Source organism: Acomys russatus, chromosome X, assembly GCF_903995435.1.
Source record: "Acomys russatus chromosome X, mAcoRus1.1, whole genome shotgun sequence".
Taxonomy (NCBI): Eukaryota; Metazoa; Chordata; class Mammalia; order Rodentia; family Muridae; genus Acomys; species Acomys russatus.
The window spans coordinates 18,214,352-18,240,901 of record NC_067169.1 but is presented as its reverse complement, the minus strand read 5'-3'; the positions used below and the strand labels follow the sequence as shown (position 1 = coordinate 18,240,901).

The 26,550-nt window shown below is 46.8% G+C and overlaps 1 protein-coding gene and 1 pseudogene across 1 annotated transcript; one reads left to right on the top strand and one right to left on the bottom strand.

The window, feature by feature from the left end:
• Nucleotides 1-411: 411 nt before the first annotated feature.
• Nucleotides 412-24,587, bottom strand: Tbc1d25 (TBC1 domain family member 25). The gene is given in 7 exon segments (XM_051141645.1): nucleotides 412-1,834; nucleotides 1,837-1,851; nucleotides 2,161-2,349; nucleotides 2,502-2,629; nucleotides 20,848-21,002; nucleotides 22,615-22,724; nucleotides 24,386-24,587. Coding segments are annotated over 7 exon segments (2,067 nt in total). The 5' UTR covers nucleotides 24,509-24,587; the 3' UTR covers nucleotides 412-487.
• Nucleotides 16,741-19,191, top strand: LOC127184578 (60S ribosomal protein L32-like; annotated as a pseudogene).
• Nucleotides 24,588-26,550: the final 1,963 nt, after the last annotated feature.

The window sequence follows — 26,550 nt, the reverse complement described above, 5'->3', positions numbered from 1 at the left end:
CTGTGTAGCCTTGGATGTCCTGGAGTTGCTTTGTAGACCAGGCTGGCCTCGAACTCACAGAGATCCACCGGCCTCTGACTCCAGAGTACTGGGATTACAGGTGTGTGCCACCAGGCCCGGCTTCCAATAACTGATTTTCAACAACTACTCTCCTTGTGGCAGAGAAAGGAGGAAGCACCCTAATCAACTGAGGTATTTCAGCACCATCAAGTACAGAGCCCATAATAACTTCTACACCATCCAGGAAGTGGAGAAATACACATACCACAGTGACCTCTGTGTGTGGAAAGTATAGTTTAGAAACATAACATCAAAAAAACAGAAAAGAGGCCGTGCCAACACTGAGCCACACATTCTCAAACCTGGGGACAGAGGGCCCCAGGCTCCAACATGTCCGGGGATGGTAGGTGGGGAATAATGTCTCATGTGTGGGCTCTCATGGCAAAATACAGAGTACCATTGGTGTTGGAAGGCAGAGTGGTTGCAGTCAAGATGGAGCTGTGGCCTCCGCCCCCTCCTCCGAGTCCCACACTTCCGACTGGAGATAATCAGCAAAGAGAGCTTTGGCTCTGCGCAAGACCCGCCCTAGGTGGTGTTTCCGCACTAGGCGGTCAAAATGCATGGCCAGCTCGTTGTAATCCAGCCCGTTGCGCATGATGTGGTCACGGTGCTCCAGCAGGATAGCCAGACAGAGGAAGAGCATGAATGGGTTCCCTCGGCCGAACTCCTGGGGTGGGGGAAGGCCCATTGGAGGTGGGGGAGGTAAGGACTTGCCAGGGACTCTGGGAGAACCCACCTCTTGCATCAAGGGGGATCCTACAGCTATGTCGCCAGAAGGAGAAGCCTCCTGGGTAGATGGAGGAGATGACGAAGACGGGGAATCGGGTCGAGAGGAGGAGGAGAGGAGTGGGTCTGGGGAGTTCAGCAAGGGCTCAGAGAGGGACTTAGAGCTAATGAGCGTAGCTGGGTGGGATAGTTGGACCAGAAAGTCCTTCCTGGGGCCCATGTTCTCCCTGAGTTGCTGGAGACCATCCAGGCTGGCTTGTCTCAGGAGCCGTCCCCCACCACTAGGTCCCTGGCTAGATGTAGCTAGGTGGACAACAGCATCTTCAAAAGCACTGCCTCCTCCACCGGCAGGCCTCAGCATGTGCCTCTGACGTACTGGCCGTCCCCTGTGGCTACCAAAGCCAGTGTCTGCCACTTGGCTAGGAGGTCCCACAAGTTCCACTTCATGTTCAGGAGGGTCAGGGGGCAGCGAACTCCAGGTGACCTCTAGCATTCGGAGGGCATCGTCAAAGGCAAACTCACGCTTCAGCTCCAGCAGCAGCCAGCGGTAACAGAAAAAGAGGTCGTCGGCACCTGCTTCTTGCAGGTACTGGTAGAAGTCTGGGTCAGCATGTCTCAATAGCAGCTTGAGGTGAGCAAACTTGGTGGCCATGGCACAGCCATCGGGGTGGAAGTTGGCAGCCAGGCGCTTCATGATGCCACAAAAGCATACAAACGCATGGCCTTCATGGTCCATGACAGCAAGGATGGGTGAGGCCAGGTCACTCATGCCCTGGCAGTAGGACACCTGTGGATGGGTAACGGCATAGGTGGTGAGCAAGTCGTGGAGGGCCCGTAGGTGGGGGCCATCCTCGGGCCCGGCGTAGTAGGGGTGGGCTCGGTCTGTGCGAAGCACATCCTTGAGGACTGTGCTGCGGATGAACTCCAGGTCCTCGGGGTTCACTCGCTGGGCCCACTCACTTTTGAGCTGTTCGTACTCGCGGCTCTTCCGTTTCATGTAGTCCATCCGCTCACGGCCTGTCAGCCCATCTGGGTACACGTTCAGGAGGGTACCCGCCATACCACCTGGCCAGAGACAAAAAAAAAAAAAAAAAAGAGAGAGAGAGAGAGAGAGATGCGACTGAGTTTCAACTAGTGAGCTGCCATACTCATGCCAATTAGTCACCACTCACCCTGTCTCGTGTGGCCTCAGTCCTCCTTGTGACAGGTCCGCCTTCCCTGCCACTGACTCCTAAGACCTACCTGATACGGAACCTTCTTCCCTGGAGTTTCTCTACCCTACCTATGACAGTGTGTTCCACTGAATGTATCTCATGAGCTACCAATGACCACAGAGTGATTGATGGGTGCAGTCAGTGACTTGAGGTGGCTCACTTTTCGAAGTGAAGGCTCCACACCGCCATGGTAGATCCGCAAGCGCAACTCCTCAGGACGGGAGAGCTGACCTTCATGATTCAGGTATGTGTGAAACTCAGCATCGCTCAGGGGCGGTTTGAAAGGCTTGACATCTTCCCCATAAGACCAACTCAACACCTGCTGGACCTTAGACAGTGTCCGGCCCACCTGTGGAGGAAGGAGGACGAGAGGCTACAGGTCACCTGTGCAGGTAGGGCAGCTGCCAACCAGCAAGCTCTGGAATGGGAATTCCAAACAGGCCCTTCCCTCCAGCCATAGCTGGAGCCTCCCAACCCCCCAACCCCATCTCCTGAAATCACCTGAGAGAGGATGGATTGTGTAAAAGGCAAGGCAGCCGTGGTCAGTGAGGATCGCTTCTCAGCTAGTAGCACGTCGGATCCGATGACATCTTTGGGGCTAATTATGTCCCAGTCTTCCAGCAATGGGCCTGAGCACACAGAGTGAAGCACTGTAAGAGCAGGGCTGTGAGCCCAGATCACAGGGCTGGCCGCCTTTTCTAAAGCCCAGTTACGTGCTGGGCAATAAACAATATCTATTTCCTCCTCCTCGCCTCTGTTTCCTTCATCCCCACAATGTAAAAAAAACAAAAACAAAACAAAACAAAACAAAAAACCAAAGCCACAAACATTTTGTTTGTTTGTTTTTTGTTTTTGTTTTTTCCAGACAGGGTTTCTCAGTGTAGCCTTGGCTGTCCTGGACTCACTCTGTAGAGCAGGCTGGCCTCCAACTCACAGCGATCCACCTGGCGCTGCCTCCCGAGTGCTGGGATTACAGGCATGCGCCACCACGCCCGGCTCATGAACAGTTCTTACATGGGAAATGGTTCACGAAATGGCTCAGAAGCCTTTATTATTTTAATGATTAAGTGCTACTTATTGAGCTCTTCCTGTGTGCAAGGCCCTAGGACAAGCTTAAGAAATAATAATGCCCGCTGAGCCTGGTGATGCAGGCCTGTAATCACAGTTACTCTGGAGCCTGGCACAGGATAGATAGACAGACTGCATATAATGAGACTATCCCATAAAAAAAAAAAAAAAAAAAAAACCATACTTAAAGGCCTGGCATTGCACGCCTGTAATCCCAGCACTTAGGAGGCAGAGGCAGACTGATCTCTGTGAGTTTGAGGCCAGCCTGGTCTACAGAGAGAGTTCCAGAACAGTCAGGGCTATATAGTGAGACCTTGTCTCCAAGCAAACAAACAAACAAACAAAAATAAACAAAATCTTGAGGCCCAGTGAGGTGGCCCAGTGAGTAAAGGCACTTGCCACAAGCCTGATGACCTGAGTTTAATCTCTGGAGCTTGCGTGGTAGAAGTTGTCTTTTGACCTTCACACATGCACGGTGATAATGTGTACCCCCACCACAATCAAAGTAACTAAGTTCCTTATACTCAGCTAGTATTCATTTTTAAATATTATTTTGTGGGGCTGGAGGGAATAGTCCTGGGGAATCAAAGCCAGAGCATCACATGCACTACACTAGTACTTTACTCTGAGTTGCATCATGAGGCCTCTTGAAAAACACTTTTTTCAGACAGTGTCTCATTAAGTTACCCAGGCTGAGCTGGGTGCGGTGGCCAGGTGTGGTGGTGCATGCTTTTAATCCAACACGTGGGAGGCAGAGGCCAGCCTGGTCTACAGAGAAAGGACATAGAGAAACCCTGTGTCAAAGAGAAAAGAAAAAAGAAGAAAGAAAAAGAAAATAGAAATGGCTCAGTAATTGGCTGGGACTTACTTAGGCCAGTCCTCTACCACTGAGCTAAGCTTTAGGCCAAGAAAGGCATCTGGACTGTTAGAAAGCATTTACGTCAAGATAAGGTCTCTCTGTGTAGCCTTAGCTGTCCTGGACTCGCTTTGTAGACCAGGCCGGCCTTGAACTCAAGGAGATCCACCTGCCTCTGCCTCCCGAGTGCTGGGATTACAGGCGTGCACCTGGCTCTGCTTTACTTTTGAGGCTACCCTAAGGTTACATACTGAATTAAAGGCCAGCCAGCCTAAGAGACAGCAAAACCCTGCCTCAAAACAACAAAAGGAAACTCACTGTCAAGTACCCAACAGTGCATACATAAACAGTAGGGCTGGGGAGGTGGCTCGGTGGCTCAGAGCACTTGTTGCAGAGCACCAGGGATTCAGTTGTTTGCTTCCGCGTGGCGGCAGCGTACAAGTGCCTGTAAATTCAATTCTAGGGAACAGAAACCCTCTTCTGGCTTTACTGGGCACCACACATGCACATGGTTCACATACATGCTGGCACACATATAAATACAATAAAAGCAAATCTTTACAAATGCATAGATTAAGTCGGGTATAGTAGTGCTCGCCTTTAATCCCAGCACTTGGGAGGCAGAGGCAGGTGGATCTCTGATTCCAAGGCCAGGCTGGTCTATATCGTGAATTCCAGGCCAGTCAGGGCTACCCAGAGTCCCTGTGCTAAAAACAAACCAAGATGTGAGCTGTCGGCTACTACTTCAGCGCCATGCTCCCCACAATGGTCATGCACTCTGACCCTCTCAAACTATAAGCCCCCAATTCTTTCCTTTTTAAGTTTCAAGATAAGGTCTCTCTGTGTAGCCTTAGCTGTCCTGGACTCGCTTTGTAGACCAGGCTGGCCTCGAACTCATCGATCCACCTGCCTCTGCCTCTGCCTCCCCAGTGCTGGGATTAAAGGTGTGCGCCACCACGCCTGGCCTGGTTTTTTAGTTTTTCGAGACAGGGTCTCTCTGTGTAGCCTTGGCTGTCCTGGACTCACTTTGTAGACCAGGCTGGCCTTGAATTTACAGCGATCCACCTGCCTCTGCCTCCCCAGTGCTGGGATTAAAGGCGTGTGCCACCACCGCCCGACGGTTTTATATTTTTCAAGACAGTCTCTGTGCAGCCTTGGCTGTCCTGGACTCACTTTGTAGATCAGGCTGGCCTCGAACTCACAGAGATCCACCTGCCTCTGCCTCCCAAGTGCTGAGTTCAACTCTTTTTTTAAAAAAGATTTATTTATTTATTTTATGTGCATGAGCGCTCTGTGTGTACACCAGCAGGCCAAAAGAGGGGACCAGATCTCACTGTAGATAGTTGTGAGCCGCCATCTGGTTGCTGGGAATTGAACTCAGGACCTTTGAAAGAGCAGCGAGTGATCTTAACCACTGACTGAGCCATATCTCCATCCCTGGGTTCAATTCCTTAAAAAAAAAAAAAACAAAACAACTTATACCTAAAACTAACCAGAAAGGCTGAAGTTGTTGGAAAGGGGGCTCAGTGGTTAATAAGACTTGCTCTTGCAGAGGACCTGGGTTCAGTTTTCAGCTCCCTCACTGAATAACTCACAACCACTTGTAATTCCAATTCTAGGGCCATCTTCCAGTCATCCTATCCACCTGCATGCACACGGTGCACACATATACACTTAGGCACATATGCATTCATATAACATAATACTTAGGCTTTTTTTTTTTTGAGACAAGGTTTCTCTGTGTAGCCTTGGCTGTCCTGGAACTTACTCTATAGATCAGGCTGGCCTGGAATTCAGAGATCCACCTATCTCTGCCTCTCTAGTGCTGGGATTAAAGATGTACACCACCAATGACTGGCTTATAATACAATAAATATATATTTAAAAATAAAAGGCTCAGCACTCAGGAGGCAGAGGCAGGTGGATCACCGTAAGTTCGAGGCCAGCCTGGTCTACAAAGTGAGTCTAGGACAGCCAGGGCTACACAGAGAAACCTTGTCTTGAAAACCCAAAAAAGGCTCTCTGTGAGTTCAAGGCCAGCCTGGACTACAAAGCTGGTCCAAGACAACCAGGACTGTTATACAGAGAAACCCTGTCTCAAAACAAAACAATATAACAAGGCTCAGCTGGGCGTGGTAGTGCTCACCTGGAATCCCAGCACTCAGGGAGACAGAGGCTGTCTGTGAGTAGCCCAGGACAGCCAGGGCTACACAGAGAAACCTTGCCTCCATAACAAAAATCAAAAGCCATACATGGTGGCACATGCCTTTAATGCTGGGGAGGCAGAGACAGTCAGATCTCTGTGAGTTTGAGGCCAGGTTGGTCTACAGAGCCAGTCCAGGACAGCCAGCACACAGAGAAACCCTGTCTCGAGAAAAAACAAACAAACAAAAACCCAAACAAACCAAAATAAAGAAATAAAATGTTCAATATTAAGCTTGGTGGAGTGGCTCATGCTTGTGATCCTGGTTTTTGGCAGGATTAAACACATACATGATCACAAGTTTAAGGCCAGCATGGATTACATAGTGAATCCAAAGCTGGCACAGGACGCATAGTTGAGAATTTGCCTCAAAAAGTGGGGTGGATGGGGTTGAAAATTAAATAAACTTTGGCCCAAATAGGACTTGGTGAACTATTAAAAATAAAAGAAGGACCAGGTACAGTGGCGAGTGCCTTTAATTCTAGCACTCCAGGAGGCAGAGGCAGGTGGATCTCTGTGAGTTCGAGACCAGCCTGGTCTACAGAGAGAGAGATCCAGGACAGACAGGACTACACAGAGAAACCTGTGTCCCAAAAACCTGTCTCTCTCTCTCTCTCTCTCTCTCACACACACACACACGGAAAGAAAAGGAAAAGAAGAAGAAGAAAAAAGGAAATTAAAGAAACTTTAAGGTAAAGCTGGCAAACACAAAGTCACAGCAACCATATGAACGTCCCAAAGAGCACCACTCAGCCAAGTGCAGTGGCACATACCTACTCATACCTATAATCCTGGTACTTAGGGGGTAGCAAAGGAGGATCACAAGTTCAAAGCCAGCTTAGGCTATATGAAACCAAGAGGGGGTGAGAAGGGAGAAAAGAGGAGAGAGAAAGAGAGAAGGACAGACGGAGACAGGAGGAAGGGAGAGAACAAATGTACTACTGTAGGCCAAAAGGAGTTAACAGGAAAAGAGCAGCATTCTATTATATACGAATAAACACTAGGAAAATTGAAAACACATTTAGAAATAGGCGAAGGGTTTCGGCAAGCACAAACTTGTCTAATGGCAAAACCTGACATGGACCAACATGAGGCTATAAATAGTCTTTACATAACCCACTTTGGGTGAATGTGCACACATTTCCTGCAGACACATCCAAGCATTTCATTATGGGCCTCCGGCCCAGACCCTGTTTGTGGTATTGCATAATACATACGACACATACTACATTTTTTATCATAACGTCGTCAAACTTGCCAAACCTTAAACTAATATATAAATTGAGTACAATACCAACCAGTATTCTAATGCTTTCCCTGAAACTGGATAAAATTATTTTAAGATTCACAAGAACAAATTCATGTTTGATAGCTAAGGAAAAGAACAGCAGGACGATGGCAGAGGCATTTTTTTTGTTTGTTTGTTTGTTCGTTTTTTGAGACAGGGTTTCTCTGTGTAGCCCTGGCTGCCCTGGACTCACTCTGTAGACCAGGCTGGCCTCGAACTCACCACGATCCACCTGCCTCGGCCTCTCTGAGTGCTGGGATTATTTTTGTTTTCGAGACAGGGTTTCTCTGTGTAGCCCTGGCTGTCCTCGAACTCACTCTGTAGACCAAGCTGGTCTCAAACTCATGGATCCACTTGCCTCTGCCTCCAAAGTGCTGGGATTTAAGGCGTGCGCTACCATTGCCGAGGAAATTTATATATATATATATACATATATATATATATATATTAAAGATACTTTATTATTTATGTGTATGAGTGTGCTGTCTTCACACTGGGCATTGGATTGTATTACAGATGGTTGTGAGCCATGTGGCTACTGGGAATTGAATTCAGGACCTCTGGAAGAGCAGCCCGTGCTCGTAATCTCTGAGCCATCTCTCCAGCTCCGAAATTTATATTTTTAAATTTTAAATTATATAGGGTAAAATGATCCTATAAGCCAAAACCATAAAACAAAATATAAGGGGGCTGAAGAGACACATCACCAATTAAGAAGCCAGCACCCACATTGGGGTGCTCACAACCACCTATAACTCCAGTTCCAGGGCATCTAATGGTCTCTTCTGGTCTAGGAAGGAAGGTTCACATGTGGCACTACTTACACACACACACACACACACACACACACACACACACACACACACACATACACACACACCTTAGTTAAAAATAATAAAAGTAATCTTTTAAAAAAGATAGACGAGGGGGCTGGAGAGATGGCTCAGTGGTTAAGAGCACTGGCTGTTCTTCCAAAGGACCTGAGTTCAATTCCCAGCACACAACTGTCTATAATGAGATCTGGTGCCCTCTTCTGGCCTGGTGGCACACAGGCAGGCAGAATAGTGTATAAATAATAAAATAAACCGGGTGGTGGTGGTGTACTCCTTTAATCCCAGCACTTGGGCAGCAGAGGCAGGTGGATTGCTGTGAATTTGAGGCCAGCCTGGTGTACAAAGTGAGTCCAGGACAGCCAAGGCTACACAGAGAAAAGCTGTTTCGAAAAACCAAAAAATAAAATAAAAATAAGGCTATAAAAAAAAGCGGTGGTGGTGGTAGCGCACGCCTTTGATTCCTGCACTAGGAAGGCAGAGGTAGGTGGATCTCTGAGTTCAAGACCAGCCTGATCTACAAAAGGAGTTTGAGAACAGCTAGGGCTATACAGAGAAACTCTGTCTCAAAAAGCCAAATAAATAAATAAAAAATAGACTAGCAAACTATTAGTAGTAATTATAATGCAATGAACTGTTATCACAAATGTCCAAATTGGTTCAAGGTCTTGGACTGATAATGCACCAAGTGTAGAGGTGAAAAAAGTGGGCTGCTGCTTTTCAGAAAAAGTCAACCTTCCACTTATTCACAACATAATTTTTGCTTTTGGAGTCATGAAAATGAACGCCAAGGGCCTGGAAAGATGGCTCAGCTGTTATGAGCACTGGCTGCTCTTCTGCAATTCCTAGCACCCACATGTCTGTAACCCTAGCCCCAAGGGATCCAATGCTCTTCTCTCTCCTCCCTTGGCACATGGTGTGTATACATGTGTGTGTGTGTGTGTGTGTGTGTGTGTACATGCAGGCAAAACACCTATACATAGAAAATAAATTTTAACAGTTTCTTTCTCTTTTTAGAGTTTTTTGAGACAAGGTTTCTCTGTGTAGCCTTGGCTGTCCTGGACTCCATTTGTAGACCAGGCTGGCCTCGAACTCACAGAGATCCACCTGCCTCTGCCTCCCAAGTGCTGGGATTAAAGGTGTGTGCCACCACTCCCAGCCAGAAAATAAAATTTAAAAAAGATTTCAAGAATGGCATTAACAACATTTATACTACAATGTCCATATGTGGATACTTATTAATAGTATAAATGTAGAGCATAAGCCAGATGTCCCATATGAATAAATTTGTACATTTATGTGTATAATAATAAAGGATCTGTAAAGTTATATAACAAAGTCATCACTTAGACAAAAGGTAGGGGTGTGTGTGTATGTGTGTGTGTGTGTGAGATGTTAAGCATAGTGTTCCTTCGAGTCTCTAGCATTTTTTTGTTTTCCTGAGACACAGGGTTGCTCTGTGTAACAGGCCTGGTATTAGATCCTGCTACAGGGCGTGGCTGGCACAGCCTGCCCTCTACCTAGGAGTGGGGCTTTCCCTCTCCCAGAGATTCACTATATCAACCAGACATTTTGGTTTCAGGGTTCCCTCCCCCCTTCCTACCCTCTCTCCTTCCCTTCCTCCCACACCCAGCGCACTTCCCCTTACCTTCCCCCTCCTGTGCCACTTCTAATAAATCTGCATTTATATATTATAGCTTCCAATTAGCTCATTCGGTTTCTTTAATCAATCACCTGGTTGTCCTGGAATTCACTCTATGGACTAGGCTGGCCTCGAATTCACAAAGATCCACCTGCCTCTGTCTCCTGCGTGTTAAGATTAAAGGCATGTGCCAACCACTGCCCAGGTTAGACTCTCTAGCACTAAAAAATGTAAAAATATTTTTTTCACTTATGTTTATTTTTTTGTGATACTGAGAATCAAACCTAAGGGCCAGCCGGGCATGGTGGCACACACCATTAATCCCAGTGCTTGGGAGCCAGTGCTTGGGAGGCAGAGGCAGAGGCAGGAGGATAGCTGTGAGTTGGAGGCCAGCCTGGTCTACAAAGTTAGTCCAAGACAGCCAAGGCTACACAGAGAAACCCTGTCTGGAAACAAAACAAAACAAAACAAAACCCTAAGGGCCTCAAGCATGTTCTTCCACTAAGCTATGTTGTCAACCTTCATGTTCATTTTTCTATATTTTATTTATTTATAATTATAAATGTTTAACTATTTCAGTACTAGCAAATGCTTAACCACTGAGCTACATCCTAATGCCCCACCCCCACCCTGCTTTTACTTGCCCAGGCTAGCTGTGAATTCATCTACTGCCCAGGTCTGATCTTGCAAACCTTCAGTCTCCTGGATCTTATTTTTTAATTTTTTAATAAGGTGAATGTGTTTACTGGGTTATTGAAGAGTTTCTTGTCTGGTCCCGCAAGAAATTCCTTTTCCCAAGGTTGGGCATTTAGACAGAAGCCAGCATTCATTCCTTCAGGGGCTTGAAGAGACAGTTCCTCCTTGCTACAAGGAAGCAATCTCCTCACCTCAGGCAAAACAGACCTCTCTGGTTTTCTATTAACTTATGACTAGGGTGCCTATTAGCACACCAAGGTCAATGCTAGCCTCTAGACTCAGTCACTACTCACATGCCCCCCTCTCCACAGGCAGCAGCTCCCTTCCTTGCAGGGTACCCAGTCTCATTTAACCAAGGAGAAGCCCCCACCCCTAACCCCCTCCCATCCCTTCCCCTGTCACTTCTTTCTGCTTGTCACTTCAAACAGCTTTGGCAGTTTGGAAAAAACTTTCCCCCTTTTCACCCAAGGAGCAGCTATTTGGGTTTCTTTACTGCACTCCATTTATTTGTCTTTTACATTTGTACAAAATTATCAACTGGTTGTCTGTGGGTGGGTGCTAGTGTAAGGTCAGAGGCTTTGTATTGCCCTGGACCTGGAATTATAGGCAGCTGTGAACCACCAACACGGGTGCTGGGAACTGAACTTGGGTCCTCTGCGAGAGAAGTATATTTTCTTAGTCACTAGACCATTTCTGTAGCCCCTAAATTTTGTTTTGTTTGTTTGTTTGTTGAGGCAGGGTTTCTCTGTGTAGCCTTGGCTGACCTAGACTTAAACTTTGTAGACCAGGCTGGCCTTGAACTCAACATCGATTCACCTGCCTCTGCCTCTGGAGTGCTGGGATTAAAGGTGTGTGCCACCTCACCCTAAATTTTGTTTCTTTTTTTTTGTTTTGTTTTGGTTTGGTTTTGGTTTTTCGAGACAGGGTCTCTCTCTGTTAGCTTTGGCTGTCCTGGACTCACTCTGTAGTCCAGGCTGGCCTCAAACTCACAGTGATCCGCCTGCCTCTGCCTCCAGAGTGCTGGGATTAAAGGCTTACGCCACCGCGCCCGCTTTGTTTCTTTAAAAAGAAATTTTAACTTGAGCTCAGGGGTGGGGCAGAGGTGAGGGTGGGGTGGCACACACCTTTAATCCCAGCACTCAGGAGGCAGAGGCAGGCGGATCTCAGTGAGTTCAAGACCAGCCTGGTCTACAAAGTGAGTCCGGGACAGCCAAGGCTACACAGAGAAACCTCGGGAAAAAAAAGAAAAAAAAAAAAAAAAAAAAAAGAAAGAAAGAAAGAAAAAGAAAAACCAAAAAATAAAATAACTTAAAGGTTGGTTATGCCGTTAATCCCAGCACTTCCAAGGAAAGGCAGGCAGGAGGATCTCTGTGAGTTCCAGGCCAGCCAGGCTACAAAGACTCTGTCTCACTGTCTCAACTGCCACCCAAAATGTAACCTCGGTAAAATTCTCATCAGGATTTTTTTTTTTTTTTGATTCAGTGTCTCTCTATATAACCTTGGCTGTCCTGGATCTCATTAGGTGGCCAAGGCTGGCCCTTGAACTCACAGAAATCTGCCTACCTCCCTAGTATTGGGATTAAAGGCATGCCTCACTATGTCCCACCCGGGTGTTTGTTGTTGGAAACAAGGACTCACTGGATAGCTCTAGCTGGTGTAGAGCTTGTTAGTGTTCTTCAGTTTGTGGACTTGTGATGTCATTGCTTACCTGCCGTGGGGGCAATGGCCCTGCCCAGGGCCATATAAAAGATCAAACCATCCACGTGGACCCCTCTCTCTTCCTTTCTTCCTCCTTTCTCTCTACTTGGTCCCCGGCTCGCTGTCTCTCTCTGGTGTACCCCTCCCCCACTTTGTTAGCATTCTTCAGTCTGCCTACTTTGTGATGTCATTGCTTAATCTGCTACAGGGGCGTGGCCCTGCTCAGGGCTCTATAAAAGGACAAACCATGCACGAGGCCCCCCTCTCTTACCCCTAACTCTTCCTCTCCTCACTCTTCTGGTCTGTCTTTCTCTGGGGTACCCTTCCCCCTTCCCCCCCCCCATGCTCATTTAATAAACTCCTTTACAACATAATATCTGTTGCGTGGCATCTTATTTTCTTTTTATCAATCATAACACCTTTTCCTTCTCCCCCATGTTCATTTAATAAACCTCGTATAACATAATATCTGGTACCTTGTATGTATTATTATCTTTTATTCTCATATATGAAAGAACTGGCTCTCAACTCAGAGATGCAACTTCTGCCTCCCCAGTGCTGGAATTAAAGGCTTGTGCTACCGCACCTAGTACACCCCTTTTAATGGTATGACAAAGTAATTCTGTTAAACAAAAATAGGCTCAATTGGTGAAAGGCTTGCTGTACAAGCATAAGACTTTGGATCTCTGCCACAGGCATAAAAAGCCAGGGCTAGGGAGATGGCTCAGCAAGTCTGACGGCCTGAGTTTCATCCTCAGGAAGCCAGATGATGTGGTTGGTACACATCTGTTATCCCAGCACTCCTATGACGAGATGGGTGGTGGAGAAAGGAGTACTGCCTGGAAGGTCATGGGCCAGTTAGCCTGGAGAAGGGAGGACAACAAGAGAAAAAGAGATCCTGCCTCAACGAAGCAAAAGGAGAGACCCACTCTTGAAAAACTGTCTTTTAAAGCTGGGCGTGGTGGCACACTCCTATAATCCCAGCACCAGGAGGCAGAGGCAGGTGGATGGCTGTGAGTTTGAGGTCAGCCTGGTCTACAAAGTGAGTCCAGGAGAGCAAGAGCTACACAGAGAAACCCTGTCTTGAATAAGAAAGACAAAAAGACAAACAAACAATTGTCCTTTGACTTTCATATGTGTGTTTCATGGTACGTGTACACACACACACAGACACACAGACACACAAACACACACACACACATACAGTCATGCAAACAGAGCCAGGGCAGTGGCACAAGTCTATAATCCCAGCACTGGAGAAACAAAACCAGAAGTATACCCAGGGCTTTCTGGCCAACCATCTGCCAATCAGTGGGCTCAAGGTTTACTAAGGCACTCTGTCTGAAGAATAGGGTGGAGAAGTGATCGAGGAAGACAAGCAACACTGACCTCTGGACTACAAACACATGCAGATGTGCATGCACATCTGCACATACATGCACACATAAGAACATGTATGCGAAGAAGAGGACAGTTATAAGATTTTCATGAAAAAAATTTTTTTGTCTGTTCTTCCTGAGACAGGGTTTCTCTGTGTAGCGTTGGCTGCTCTGGAACTCACTCTGTAGGCCAGGCTGGCCTCGAATTTACAGAGATCTGCCTGCCTCTACTAGGATTAAAGGCGTGAACTACCACCACCCAGCTGAAAAATGTTTAGGCCTAAGGAGAAACCTCAGTGGAACATGCTTATCCACCATGTGCAAGGCTCTGGGTTCCATTCCCAGGACTGAAAAAACAAAACCAAAAAAATAACATTTTTATGAAAGAAAACACTGAAACTACCATAACCTGAATGTGCTGGTTTATACCTGCAACCCTAGGACCTGGACGACTAAGACAGGAGGATGTTACTTTAAGGACAGTGTAGTGAAAGTTTTGGCATTTTGGGTCTTTTAAAAAAACAGGAACGAAGCTGGGCGTGGTGGTGCACTCCTTTAATCCCAGCACTCGGGAGGCAGAGGCAGGCAGATCTCTGTGAGTTCGAGGCCAGCCTGGTCTACAGAGTGAGTCCAGGACAGCCAAGACTACAGAGAAACCCTGTCTTGGAAAAAAACAAAAACAAAAACAAAAACCAACCAACCAACCAAACAAAAAACAACATAGAAATGGTTTGGAGATGGCTGGGTGGTCGAGAGCACTGACTGCTCTTCCAGGGGGCATGGGTTCAATTCCCAACACCCACATGGCAGCTCACAACTGTCTGTAATTCCAAGATCTGACATCCTCACACAGACATACGTGCATGCAAACACCAATGCACATAAAATAAAAAAGAAAAAACACAAAAATATTATAAGAATGTACTTCGTGGTTTTAATCCCTGGTGGGAGGATATGGGGCTGCTTCAGACTGTCCGCAGCAGCTAACTAAGATTTGCCTCGTGTATTAGCATATGCGTGGTTTTGCCAGCTGCAGATAGTTTCAGCAATTGTGTGATGTTTGGAATTCTGGGAAATTTTTCTTTCTTTCTTTTTTTTTTTTAAGATTTATTTATTATTATGTATACAGTGCTCTGCTTACATGTACTCCTGCAAACCAGAAGAGGGCGCCATATCACATTACAGATGGTTATGAGCCACCATGTGGTTGCTGGGAATTGAACTCAGGACCTTTGGAAGAGCAGGCAGCACTCTTAACCACTGAGCCATCTCTCCAGCCCCTGGTTGTAGTTTCTTAATAGCTGTGGTCAAATAAGAAACAAAAGGAAAGAAAGTAGATTCAGAGATTTTTCTAATTCCTATCTCTCCTCTATCCTTGTTTTTCTCCTATCTAGTGTAAGAGGGTGAAACAGGGGAGGGAATAAAGGGGTGGGAAAAAGGAGGGCCCACAAAGTAGCAAAGACTGGCTATGGGACAGCCTGAGCTACACAGTGAGAACCTGTCTCCAAGAAACAAAATGGAACAAACACAACCCAAAGCCCCACATAGAGCAAGTGAGATAAACCAACAGGCAAAGGCACTTGTTACCAAGTCGGGTGACCGGGTTCAATCCCCAGAACCCACGTGGTGGAAGAACAGAGTCCCATAAGTTGTCCTCCGTCTGCCACACATGCCATGGCAGTCACGTGTGTGCACACCCACGCAGGATGGCTCAGTATGTTGATGACCTAAATTCAATCCCCAAGACTCACATGATAGAAGGAAAGAACTGACCTCTGAAAGCTGTCCCCTGACGTCCACACGCACTCTGTGGTATATTTGTGGACGGACACACACACAGAGTAAAATATACTACAAGTTTAAGGCAACTCATTTTGGAGTCTTCTTATGACTTCAGGGAGCTGTTTCTTTCTCAGTAAACCTTGCTTGCTAGTCCTTTTAAAAATGTCTGTAGGAGGCTGGAGAGATGGTTCAGAGGTTAAGAGCACTGTCTGCTCTTCAGATGTTTGGAGTTCAATTCCCAGCACCTATATTGTGGCTCACAACCATCTATAATGTGATCTGATGGCCTCTTCTGGAGTACAGGTGTGCTTGCAGGTGGGTATGCAGGTAGAGCACTGTATGTATAATAATAAATAAATATTAAAAAATGTTGCCGGGTGGTGGTGGTGGCGCACACCTTTACCTGGTTTACAAAGTAAGTCTAGGACAGTCAAGGTTGTTACACAGAGAAACTGTGTCTCAAAAAAAAAAAAAAAATGTTTGTAGAAAAGCCGGGCATGGTGGCACATCCCTGTAATCCCAGCACTCGGGAGGCAGGCAGATAGTTCGAGGCCAGCCTGGTCTACAAAGTGAATCCAGACAGCCAGGCTACACAGAGAAACCCTGTTTTGATAAACAAACAAACAAACAAAACCAACAAAGCCAGCCATGGTGGCACACGCCTTTAATCCCAGCACTCGGGAGGCAGAGGCAGGTGGATCTCTGTGAGTTTGAGGCCAGCCTGGTGTACAAAGTGAGTCCACGACAGCCAGGCTACACAGAGAAACCCTGTCTTGAAAGAAACAAAACAAAAGGTCTGTGAATGAAGAGAGCAAGAAAATAAAATGAGAAACAGACCATGCAAATGCTGGAACCTGGCAGCTAAGACAGCACTTTTGGAAACAGTGGGGACAGAACTGATTCATCAATTACTGGACAGTTATTTTTAAAAAAATATGAGTATATGTCTGAGCACCACATGCATGCAATAACCTTGGAGGCCAAAAGATGGCGTCATGATCCCCCTAGGACTGGAGTTCCAGACTGTTTTGAATTGCCATGTGGGTGCTGAGAATTGAACCCAGGTTCTATCGAGGAGCCAGTAACTGCTGAGCCACCTCTCTAGCCCATGAACAACAATTTTTTTATAGATCAGTTTGTGGTTAGGAAGATGCCCTAGCCAGTAAAGTGGCTGCCGCACAAACAAGAGGACCTGAGTGGGGGTCCCTAGTAATCTTCAGAATCCACATAAAACAGGCGCAGTGGCAGTGGCATGTGCCTATAATCCCAGCTCTTGGGGAGTAAGGCCGGGAGACTCCATGGGCTTGCTGATCAGCCCATCTAGCCAATTGGTCAGTTCTGGCTGCAGTGAGAAATCCACCTCAAAATAATAAAGTGGAGGTGACTGAGAAACTCAACATTGCTCTCCCCCCCACGCACACACATGCACCCATACATGAAACACAGAAACACTGAGAAAGGGACTTTTAAAATGTGCTTCCATGAACGAGACAGAAATCTTTGGCTTTAAGCTCTATTGGCATCGCCTTGGTCCTTAGGCAGCTGGGTCTGCCCTGTTTATCCAGCCAGGAAGATTATTTGTTCGAATAATATTGCTGTTTGCACTTCAGAGGTGAGGGAACCGAGGCCTGGGGAATTACTTAAGTGACAGACTTAAGTTATTGCCACATTTGTCTGTGCCCTACTGTCTGACTTCTGTTCTCCAAACTTGCTTTTCTCTTTCCTCCTACTTCCCTCTGTCCTCTCCCTCCCTCTTTTTCTTTCTCAAGGCTGCCAAGCAATTTTGTTTTGTTTTCTGAGGCAGGGTTTCTCTGTGTAGCCCTGGCTGTCTTGCACCACCCGCACTGCTTCTGTGTTTTAAGGCTGACTTGGGAGTCAAGGCAATCCTCTTGCCACAGCCTGCTAACTGTCGGGAAGGCTGCCAGCCTGCCAGGCTTTTCACCTTTTTAAAAAAAAAAAAAACAAACAAACAAGGTCTCTCAGCCTGGGGTGGTGGTGCACACCTTTAATCCCAGTACTTAGGAAGCAGAGGCAGGTAGATCTCTGTGAGTTCGAGGCCAGCCTGGACTACAAAGGGAGTCCAAGAAACCCTGTCTTGAACAACCAAAACCAAAAAGAAAAAAAGAAAGAAAGAAAGAAAAGAAACAAGGCCTCTCTATGTAATCTTGGCTGTCCCAAAACTCTCTATGTATATGTAGACCAGGCTGGTCTCAGACTCACAGAGATCTGCCTGCTCCTGCCTCTCTGAGTGCTGGGATTAGAGGTGTGTGCCACCAGACCTGACCCCTGCCAGTCTAAACAATGTCAAAACATCATAGAGTCAAACTGTTCAGGGAAAAAAAACCTCTGCAACTACCTGGGTTCAATTCTTGCTCTTCCACTATGTATGGTACACAGACAAATACCTCTCTAGGCCTGCTTCTTCATCTATTTTATGCAAGAAGAATAATCTCTCTTCTGTAAGGTGGGTTTTTTTTTTTTGCGTTGTTTTTTTTTATTTTAGACGGGGTCTCTTTCTATAGCCCTGGCTGTCCTGGAACTCTCTATGTAGACCAGACTGCAGGCTGGCCTGAAACTCAAGACAGATCTGCCTGCCTCTGCCTCTGCCTCCTGAGTGCTGGGATTAAAGAGTATCTGGACAATTAACTATATTCATTAAATGGCCAGGTATTCCATTTAGCTGTTAATGTTTACCATGATGTCCAAAAACTGCCCCAGTCATCCAAAATAGGTACGAAAGTTCTCTAGGGCTATGAACTGCATGACTCCATAACATTTTATTACAAAAGAAAAAACTTGCTGAGTTGGCAAGATGGTTTAGTGGGTAAAGGCACTTGCTGTCAAGCATGATGACCTAAGTGTGATCCCCAGGGTTGTTCTCTGACCTCCACATATGTGTCATGGCACACATGCACATGTGTTAACATGCATACACACACACACACACAAACACACACACACACACACACTAAACAAATATGTGATTTAAAATACTTGCTGAGTATCTAGCATTGCTGCTGTTGGGAAAGTAGACATATTAGGAAGTAGACCTGGGCAGTGGTTGCGCACGCCTTTAATCCCAGCACTCGGGAGGCAGAGGCAGGCAGATCGCTGTGAGTTCAAGGCCAGCCTAGTCTACAAAGTGAGTCCAGGACAGCCAAGGCTACATAGAGAAATCTTGTCTCAAAAAACAAAAAACAAACAAAAGAGACATGATAAAGTATACTCCAGTGCTATAACGCTTGCCTAGCAAACTATAGCCTTGTATTTGATTCTTAGAAGCTCTTCCTTCTTCCTCGGTGCTACCTGCGAGGTGGCTGCCCTCCAGCCTCTGGTGAAGCCCAAGATCGTTAAAAAGAGGACCAAGAAGTTCATCAGGCACCAGTCAGACCGATGTGTCAAAATTAAGCAAAACTGGCGGAAACCCAGAGGTATCGACAACAGGGTGCGGAGAAGATTCAAGGGCTAGATCCTGATGCCCAACATTGGTTATGGGAGCAACAAGAAGACCAAGCACATGCTGCCTAGTAGCTTCCGGAAGTTTCTGGTCCACAATGTCAAGGAGCTGGAAGTGCTGCTGATGTGCAACAAATCTTACTGTGCTGAGATTGCTCACAATGTTTCCTCCAAGAACCGAAAAGCCATGGTAGAAAGAGCAGCACAGCTGGCCATCAGAGTCACCAGTCCCAACGCCAGGCTGCGCAGCGAAGAAAATGAGTAGATGGCTTCAGTGCGTGTTTTATTTGTGTTTAAATGGAACCACAAAAACTGCCAAAAAAAAAAAAAAAAAAAAAAAAAAAAAGAAAGAAAAAAGAAACCAAAACCAACCAACAGCACAGGCAAGCATGGTGGAGAATGTGTCTAGCTTAGTACTTGGAAGGCACAGACAGAAGGATCCCTGTAAGGTTTATGGCAAGTTCCAGGCTAGCTAGCTAGGGCCATACACCACAACTATTTCAAAACATGTCAAAACCAAAACCAAATTCAAACCCATAACAACATTAAAAACAGAAAACATTGCTGGGCGGTGGTGGCGCAAGCCTTTAATCCCAGCACTCGGGAGGCAGAGACAGGTGGATCACTGTGAGTTCGTGGCCAGCCTAGTGTACAAAGTGAGTCCAGGACAGCCAAATTACACAGAAAAACCCTGTCTCGAAACACCAAAATAGGGGCTGGAGAGATGGCTCAGAGGTTAAGAGCACTGTCTGCTTTTCCAGAGGTCCTGAGTTCAATTCCCAGCAACCACATGGTGGCTCACAACCATCTATAATGTAACCTGGTGCCCTCTTCTGACCTGCAGGTAAACAATCAGACAACACTGTATACATAATAATAAAATAAATTTTTAAAAAAGAAAAACCTAAATAAATAAAAAAATGAAATAATACACTGGGTGGGGCTGGAAAGATGGTTCAAAAGAAACTGGCTGGCTGCTCTTCCAGAGGACTGAGGTTCAGTTCCAGTTCAGAACATGCTATGCCATCTTGTGGTCTCCTTGGGCACCAAGCATGTACATAGTGCATAGACATCCATGCAGGCAAAACACCCTTTCCATAAAAAACAAAAACAGCTGGGCACAGTGCTTCATACCTGTAATCCCAGCACTCAGGAGGCAGAGGCAGGTGGATCGCTGTGAGTTCGAGGCCAGCCTGGTCTCCAGAGAGAGTCTAGGACAGCCAAGGCTACCCAGAGAAACCCTGTCTTGAAAAACCAAAAATGAAGGAGGAAGAGGAGGAGAAGGATGACGACGACGAAGAGGAGGGGGAGAAGAAGAAAAGAAAATCCAAAACCCAACCATCAACAGCAAAAACTATGGGAGTGAACACTGGAGCTGACTTGAAACACTTGTAGCATTGCATTTAGCTAATGTGAGTGAGCAAGGCCTGGCTTTTATGTCTGAACACCTCGTGCCTATAGGCCTCATCCAAAGCTTTTCTGTCTCATTTGCTTTATCTTTCTCCTTCTACATGTAAGCACATCTTTGTAAAATTATTCAGAAACACCATGCATGTTACCCCTTCACATGTAAATGGTTTTTCTCCAAGAGCATGGATATCTTCCTTCAGTAGCCCTGAACCCATCACCATATTGCTATTAATTGCCAATGTGAAAATATAGGTTGAATATTCGTAGTTTGAAAATTCAAAATCCAGCCAGGCGTGGTGATGCACGCCTTTAATCCCAGCACTCGGGAGGCAGGGGCAGGCGGATCTCTGTGAGTTCGAGGCCAGCCTGGTCTACAAAGTGAGTCCAGGACAGGCAAGGCTGTTACACAGAAACCAACCATGTCTCAAAAAACTGTGTCCCTGCTGCCTCCCAGGAGTGTGTATTGCAAAGCACAGATTTAGCATCCTGCAGGAAAAGCTGGATCTCCAAGCAGCTCCCATAAGGCGCCAGGTACTCACTGTCCTCTGATGGACGAATGTCTACACGCAACTGTAGATAAGGTTTGGAGGCAGTGGCGAAAGCTGTGCTGAGGTCCCAATCAGAAAGGAGGGAGAGGAAAACTTCCTGTCCTAGCCGGTCTCGAGCCAGGTAGCTGATGCCAAAGTTCTTCTTCCTGGACAAAGGATATGAGGGAGCTTTTGGGATCCCAGCAGCTTCAAGATCAGTTTTACAAAACAAGGAAGGTAATGTGAAAGGGATCGACAACAACTTCCTTCTATTTGCTGGGAACTATGCTAAGGATTATGGGTAGCTTGAGGTTAGGTCAGTTTATATCCACTTTGTTATACAAACACAGAAACAGATACACACCTGCTTATAGCTGGAGGGCACACAGAAAACTGGTAAAATGCTGGTCCCCTCTGGGGATTGTAACAGTGTAGTTGAGGGATAGAAGTGGCAAGAAAGCAGCCTTCTTACTACATAAAAAAAAGCAGTCTGTATGTTTATTTTTTTACAACAAAATGTTAAGGCATTATAGCAACTAAGAATGTATTCTTCAGATACACTTGTGCAACTATGTAAAGAAGTATTTTGCTTGATGATCACTGTAAACCAAGGATCATCCTAAATAGCCATCCATCGATTTCATAGTATTTAAATTTATTACAACTGCCTTATATTCCTCCAGAACAGCCTACCACAACAAAATAACCATCACATCTACCCCCCAAGAGATATCAACATGCTGGGCGTGGTGGCGTACGCCTTTAATCCCAGCACTCGGGAGGCAGCGGCAGGATAATCTCTGTGAGTTCATGGCCAGCCTGGTCTACAAAGTGAGTCTAGGACAGCCAGGACTGTTACACAGAGAAACTATGTCTTGGAGTGAGTGAGAGAGAGAGAGAGAGAGAGAGAGAGAGAGAGAGAGAGAGAGAGAGAGAGAGATCGATCTCAACTCTCAGCTATCAGATTGACACATTTTGCAGTGTTTTATAGTAACTACTGTCTGTGAGGGCATGATGAAAACAGGCCACTTTATTCTTTTCTTTCTTCCTTTTGAGCCAGTTTCATTATGTAGCCTCGACCGGCCTCGGTCCTCCTGTCTCAGCCTCCAAGAGTACTGAGATCACAGATAAGCATTACCATACTTGGTGAAACCAACATTTTATTTTATCTTGGTTTTTAAGAGGTCTCTCTGTATAGCCCTGGCTGTCTTGGAACTCACTATGGAGAGTCAACTGTCAAAGATCTGCCTGTCTGCCTCCGGAGTGCTAGGACTAAATGTGTGGACCAGCACACACACCCAGCAAAACATTTTCTATGCTGCTGCTGAGGCTGTATTGGTGAAAACCTGTCTGGAGAGCCATTCTGAAAACATTCTTTGAAAGTTTTAAAAAGCACACACCTTAAACCAGGCGGTGGTGGCGCACAACCTCAATCCTAGCACTCTGGAGGCAGAGGCAGTTAGATTGCTGTAAGATTGAGGAGACGGAGGCCAGCCTGGTCTACAAAGTGAGTCCAGGACAGCCAAGGCTACACAGAGAAACCTGGTCTCAAAAAAAAAAAAAAAAAAAAAAAAAAAAAAAAAAAAGAAAAAAAAGAAAGAAAAAGCACACACCTTGTCACTTTATCCTCCAATTTCCCCCAAAGACTCCAAGCAAGATACACATATTCACTGTGGGATTACTTGAAGGAAAAGAAAAAAGAAAAGAAACAAAGAACAAAACCACAAAAGCCAGACAGTCACTGGTGAGATGGGTGGCCTGCTCCATCCTCCCACTCACCCATTCAAGTCAAAGGCTCGGATGAGGATGTGCTGCAACACGTCCAGCGAAGTAATCTGAGGATCTACAGCGAAAGAGCGAAACTCTGGGGACAAGAAGCTCTCACATTTCTGGGGAGAGAAGACAAGGGGTAGGCCGTGATGGGCCATATCACCATGGGGGAAGGGTGGGAGAGGTATAGAGCAATAGAGGGCAGGGTCGGAGAGGGGGCTAGGGACCAGATTTATGTGGGATATTCTTGGTCATAGTGGAGACTTTGGTTTTGTTCTGGGTGAGGGGAAGCCACAAGCAGTTTCTGCGCAGAGAAAGGATGGACGTGTCCTTAGGAGTTTACAGGGTCCATGTCTGCTCTGCAAAAACAGACTGGCAGGAACAAAGGCTACTACAACAGTCCAGGTGTCTAATACTTCTTCCTGAAATACAGTTGCCAGAATCACCATGTCTAGTCTGAACACACACCCACAATCAGGTCCCCATACTGCAATCAATCTAGCAAATCTCCCTATAACACCCTAATGCTCAAATCTTGTCAACAGCAAACCTAGAAATCCAAGCTAGCCCTCCTTCCGCTCAGATTTCTTTTCTTTTTTCTTTTTCTTGTTATTGAGACAGGGTTTCTCTGTATAGCCTTGGCTGTCCTGGACTCACTCTGTAGACCAGGCTGGCCTCGAACTCACAGCGATCCGCCTGCCTCTGCCTCCTGAGTGCTGGGATTAAAGGCGTGCACCACAACTGCCCAGCCACAGATTTCTTTTCAACTTTATGCTCTCCTAGCATCAACCTGTGAGGAGTTACCTCGTGCACATCCTTCCTCCAGACTTTTGAGTGTGCTGTTCTGACTCCTTCCCACTCCATCTGGCTCACTCACTAACTTGCCTTAGCGTGCTATTACACTGAAGTGATCTGTTGACCTTCTCATCACTGTCAATGCCAGCACGCCAGTCAGAGGCACCGGTTACTGCTTGCTGGAATTATTGCAACAGGTTCCTTCCTCTGGAGTATACTTCACCAGCTGCCCTCCTCTCTCCTGATTGTCCTATCACTTTTGCCCTCAGTCTTCCTTCCTCCAAAAAATATGGGAACCTCCAGGAACATACCAAAGCTCATCTGCACTTCCTAGCCTTTACTCTTGCTGGTCTCTCTACTTAGAACCCTTCTCCCACCCTAAATGCACATACTGACTCTCTTTTCTTCTTTCTTTCTTTCTTTTTTTATATTCAGGTCTCTGTGTATTAAATCCTCTTTGGGGGATTTTCCTATACAATCTTGGGTAAAGTAACTTCCCTAGATCCTAACCTTTGGTGTTATTTTATGATACTCACCAGTGTTCAAACCATCTCATTTAACTGTTTTGGTCCTCACATCCCCAAAGCACGTGTGGTCAAGGGGTGGGACATGAACAAAAGTGCACTCGCAACATCAATATGTTAACTGACTTTATGACTCCTGACAACAGCCCCTGAATCATTCCTCTGGACTCCAGAGGCCTCTCTCCATGTAACCCTACAACCCACCTCTCTACCCGTAGGCTCCGCCCATTCACTCCATTGGCTCCTTCCCCTCTATTACCAGTTCCACACCCAACGATATGTCCCCAAGACCCATGCCTTCATTCGCCTTTCATTCTGCTCTCAAGCCTCATCCTCGCCGCCCGCACTCCCGTCTCTAAGAATCGACCCAAATTTCAGGTCCGGTGCTCTATCCTATGACACCACCGTCTTTTCGTCCACTGGGTGCCCAGGCAGGCTAGCCGACCAGCCGCCAGCCTCACCTTGACTCGGACCCGTACCACCTCTCGTTCCTCCTCCTCAGCTACCGCGGCCGCCTGGGCACCCCCGACGGGCGAGGGCGTTGCAGAGCACCCCAAGTCCGAGGCCGCGGAGGTTGCTGCCATCCCGCCGCTAACCGTGTCTCTATCCTGGTGACAACCGCCAGTTGCCCCTACCCTAGTTAAGGAACACTCTACAGCGCGGGCGCCTACGGCCCCACCTTGCACCAGAGCGCAGGCGCAGAGGTTGCTGTACGACCCTGCCCCTCCCACCTGACCTGGGCTGGAGGTCGCCTCTGAGCATGCGCCTAGAGTGCTCTTTGCCAGGAACCCCGCCTCCCAGACTCAAGAATTTTGCTTTTTACTGCCTGTGTGCAAGTGCCTGTCTAGATCCCTCCCGTCCTGGTCCCGTGGCACGGTTGTTTTGGCAGTCTACTTCCGGATTCATGAACCGGCGTGTTAAACTGACGACTAGTTCAAGAAAGAGAAGAGGGCGGGGAGGAAGCTACACGGTGGTGACATCAACGCTCCAACCCGGCTCGGAGTTGCCACGTGCCTGGGCGGGGGGGAGGGGGCGCGGTGACAGATGATGTCATCGGTTTCAAATACTTCCCTTCAAATTAATCCCCTGAAGAAAAAAAAAAATCTCCAAAAATGGTTGTAGTTTTTCTTTTTCTTTTCCTTTCTTTTCTGAAAAGAGAATCTCGCTAATTTCCCCGAGCTAATTCGAAGTTAAATTTGTTTTTGCTTTTTTATTAACCTTAGACTTCCAAGGACTTACAAGTGTGTACCACCTTGCCCGCGCCTACCCTCCAGAGTCTCTCTTAAAATTTTTATTATTTAATTATTTTGGGTTTTTTTTTTTTTTTTTTAAGACAGTTTCTCTGGGTAGCCCTGGCTTTCCTGGAACTCACTCTGTAGACCAGGATGGCCTCGAACTCACTGAGATCCTCCTGCCTCTGCCTCCCGAGTACTGGGATTGCAGGCGTGCACCATCATAACCGGCACAGTCAGGCTTTCTGTCTCTGTCTTTGTCACTCTGTCTCGCTCCCTCTCTCTTATTTATGTATACAATGTTCTGCTTGCATGCCAGAAGAGGGCATCAGATCTCATAGATGGTTATGGGCCACCATATGGTAGCTGGGAATTGAACTCAGGACTTCTGGAAGAGCTGACAGTGCTCTTAACCTCTGAGCCATCTCCCCAGACCTTCCAGGGCCTTTCCGCTCACTGCCCCCCCCCCCTTAATTTTTCGAGACAGGGTTTCTCTGTCTTGGCTGTCCTGGACTCCCCTCTGTAGACCAGGCTGGCTTCGAACTCATTCTGCATGCTAGCAATCACTCACTGATTTATGTCCCTGGTTACCTTTTCTAGACAAGTTTGCAGTTTCGATTTGGTATATTTTAAAATAATTTGTTGCGAGCTGGGCATGGTGGCACACGCCTTTAATCCCAACACTGGGGAGGCAGAAGCAGGTGGATCGCTGTGATTTTGAGGCCAGCCTGGTCTACAAAGTGAGTCCAGGAATGCTCAGTCCATCAGCATGGAAGGCATTGATTGGTGCACCCTTTTGATGGGGAGAGCTGTCTCTGTCTTGGCCATAGACGGACAGCCATGGCTGTCCTGGACTCACTTTGTAGACCAGGTTGGCCTTGAACTCACAGAGATCCACCTGCCTCTGCCTCCCAAGTGCTGGGATTAAAGGCGTGTGCCACCACACCTGCCTGGGATATTGTGTTGTGAGAGATCGGGAAAATCATGCTATAGCGAAGGGAATTATGATAGGTTATCTATGGGGTGAATGGCAAGGCCTATGCAGTGAGTTTTGAGGGTTCATGATGGGGGAGTCTGTGGGATGAATGATTAGGGGCCAGGGAGCTAAGTGCTGCAGGGGAAAGGTCTTGAAAGTGAATGGTGGGTAGTATGGTTTCTCTCTCTCTCTCTCTCCCTCCCTCCCTCCCTCCCTCCCTCCCTTCGCCCCTCTGGTTTTGGTTTTTCAACCGAGGGCTTAAACCAAAGAGTTTCTCTGGGTAGCCCTGGCTGTCCTGGAACACACTCTGTAGACCAGGATGGCCTCCCGAGTGCTGGGATTAAAGGCGTGCGCCACCACTGCCCAGCTAAGATAGGGCTTTAAAAAAAAAGGTATTTATTTATTATTTATACAGTAT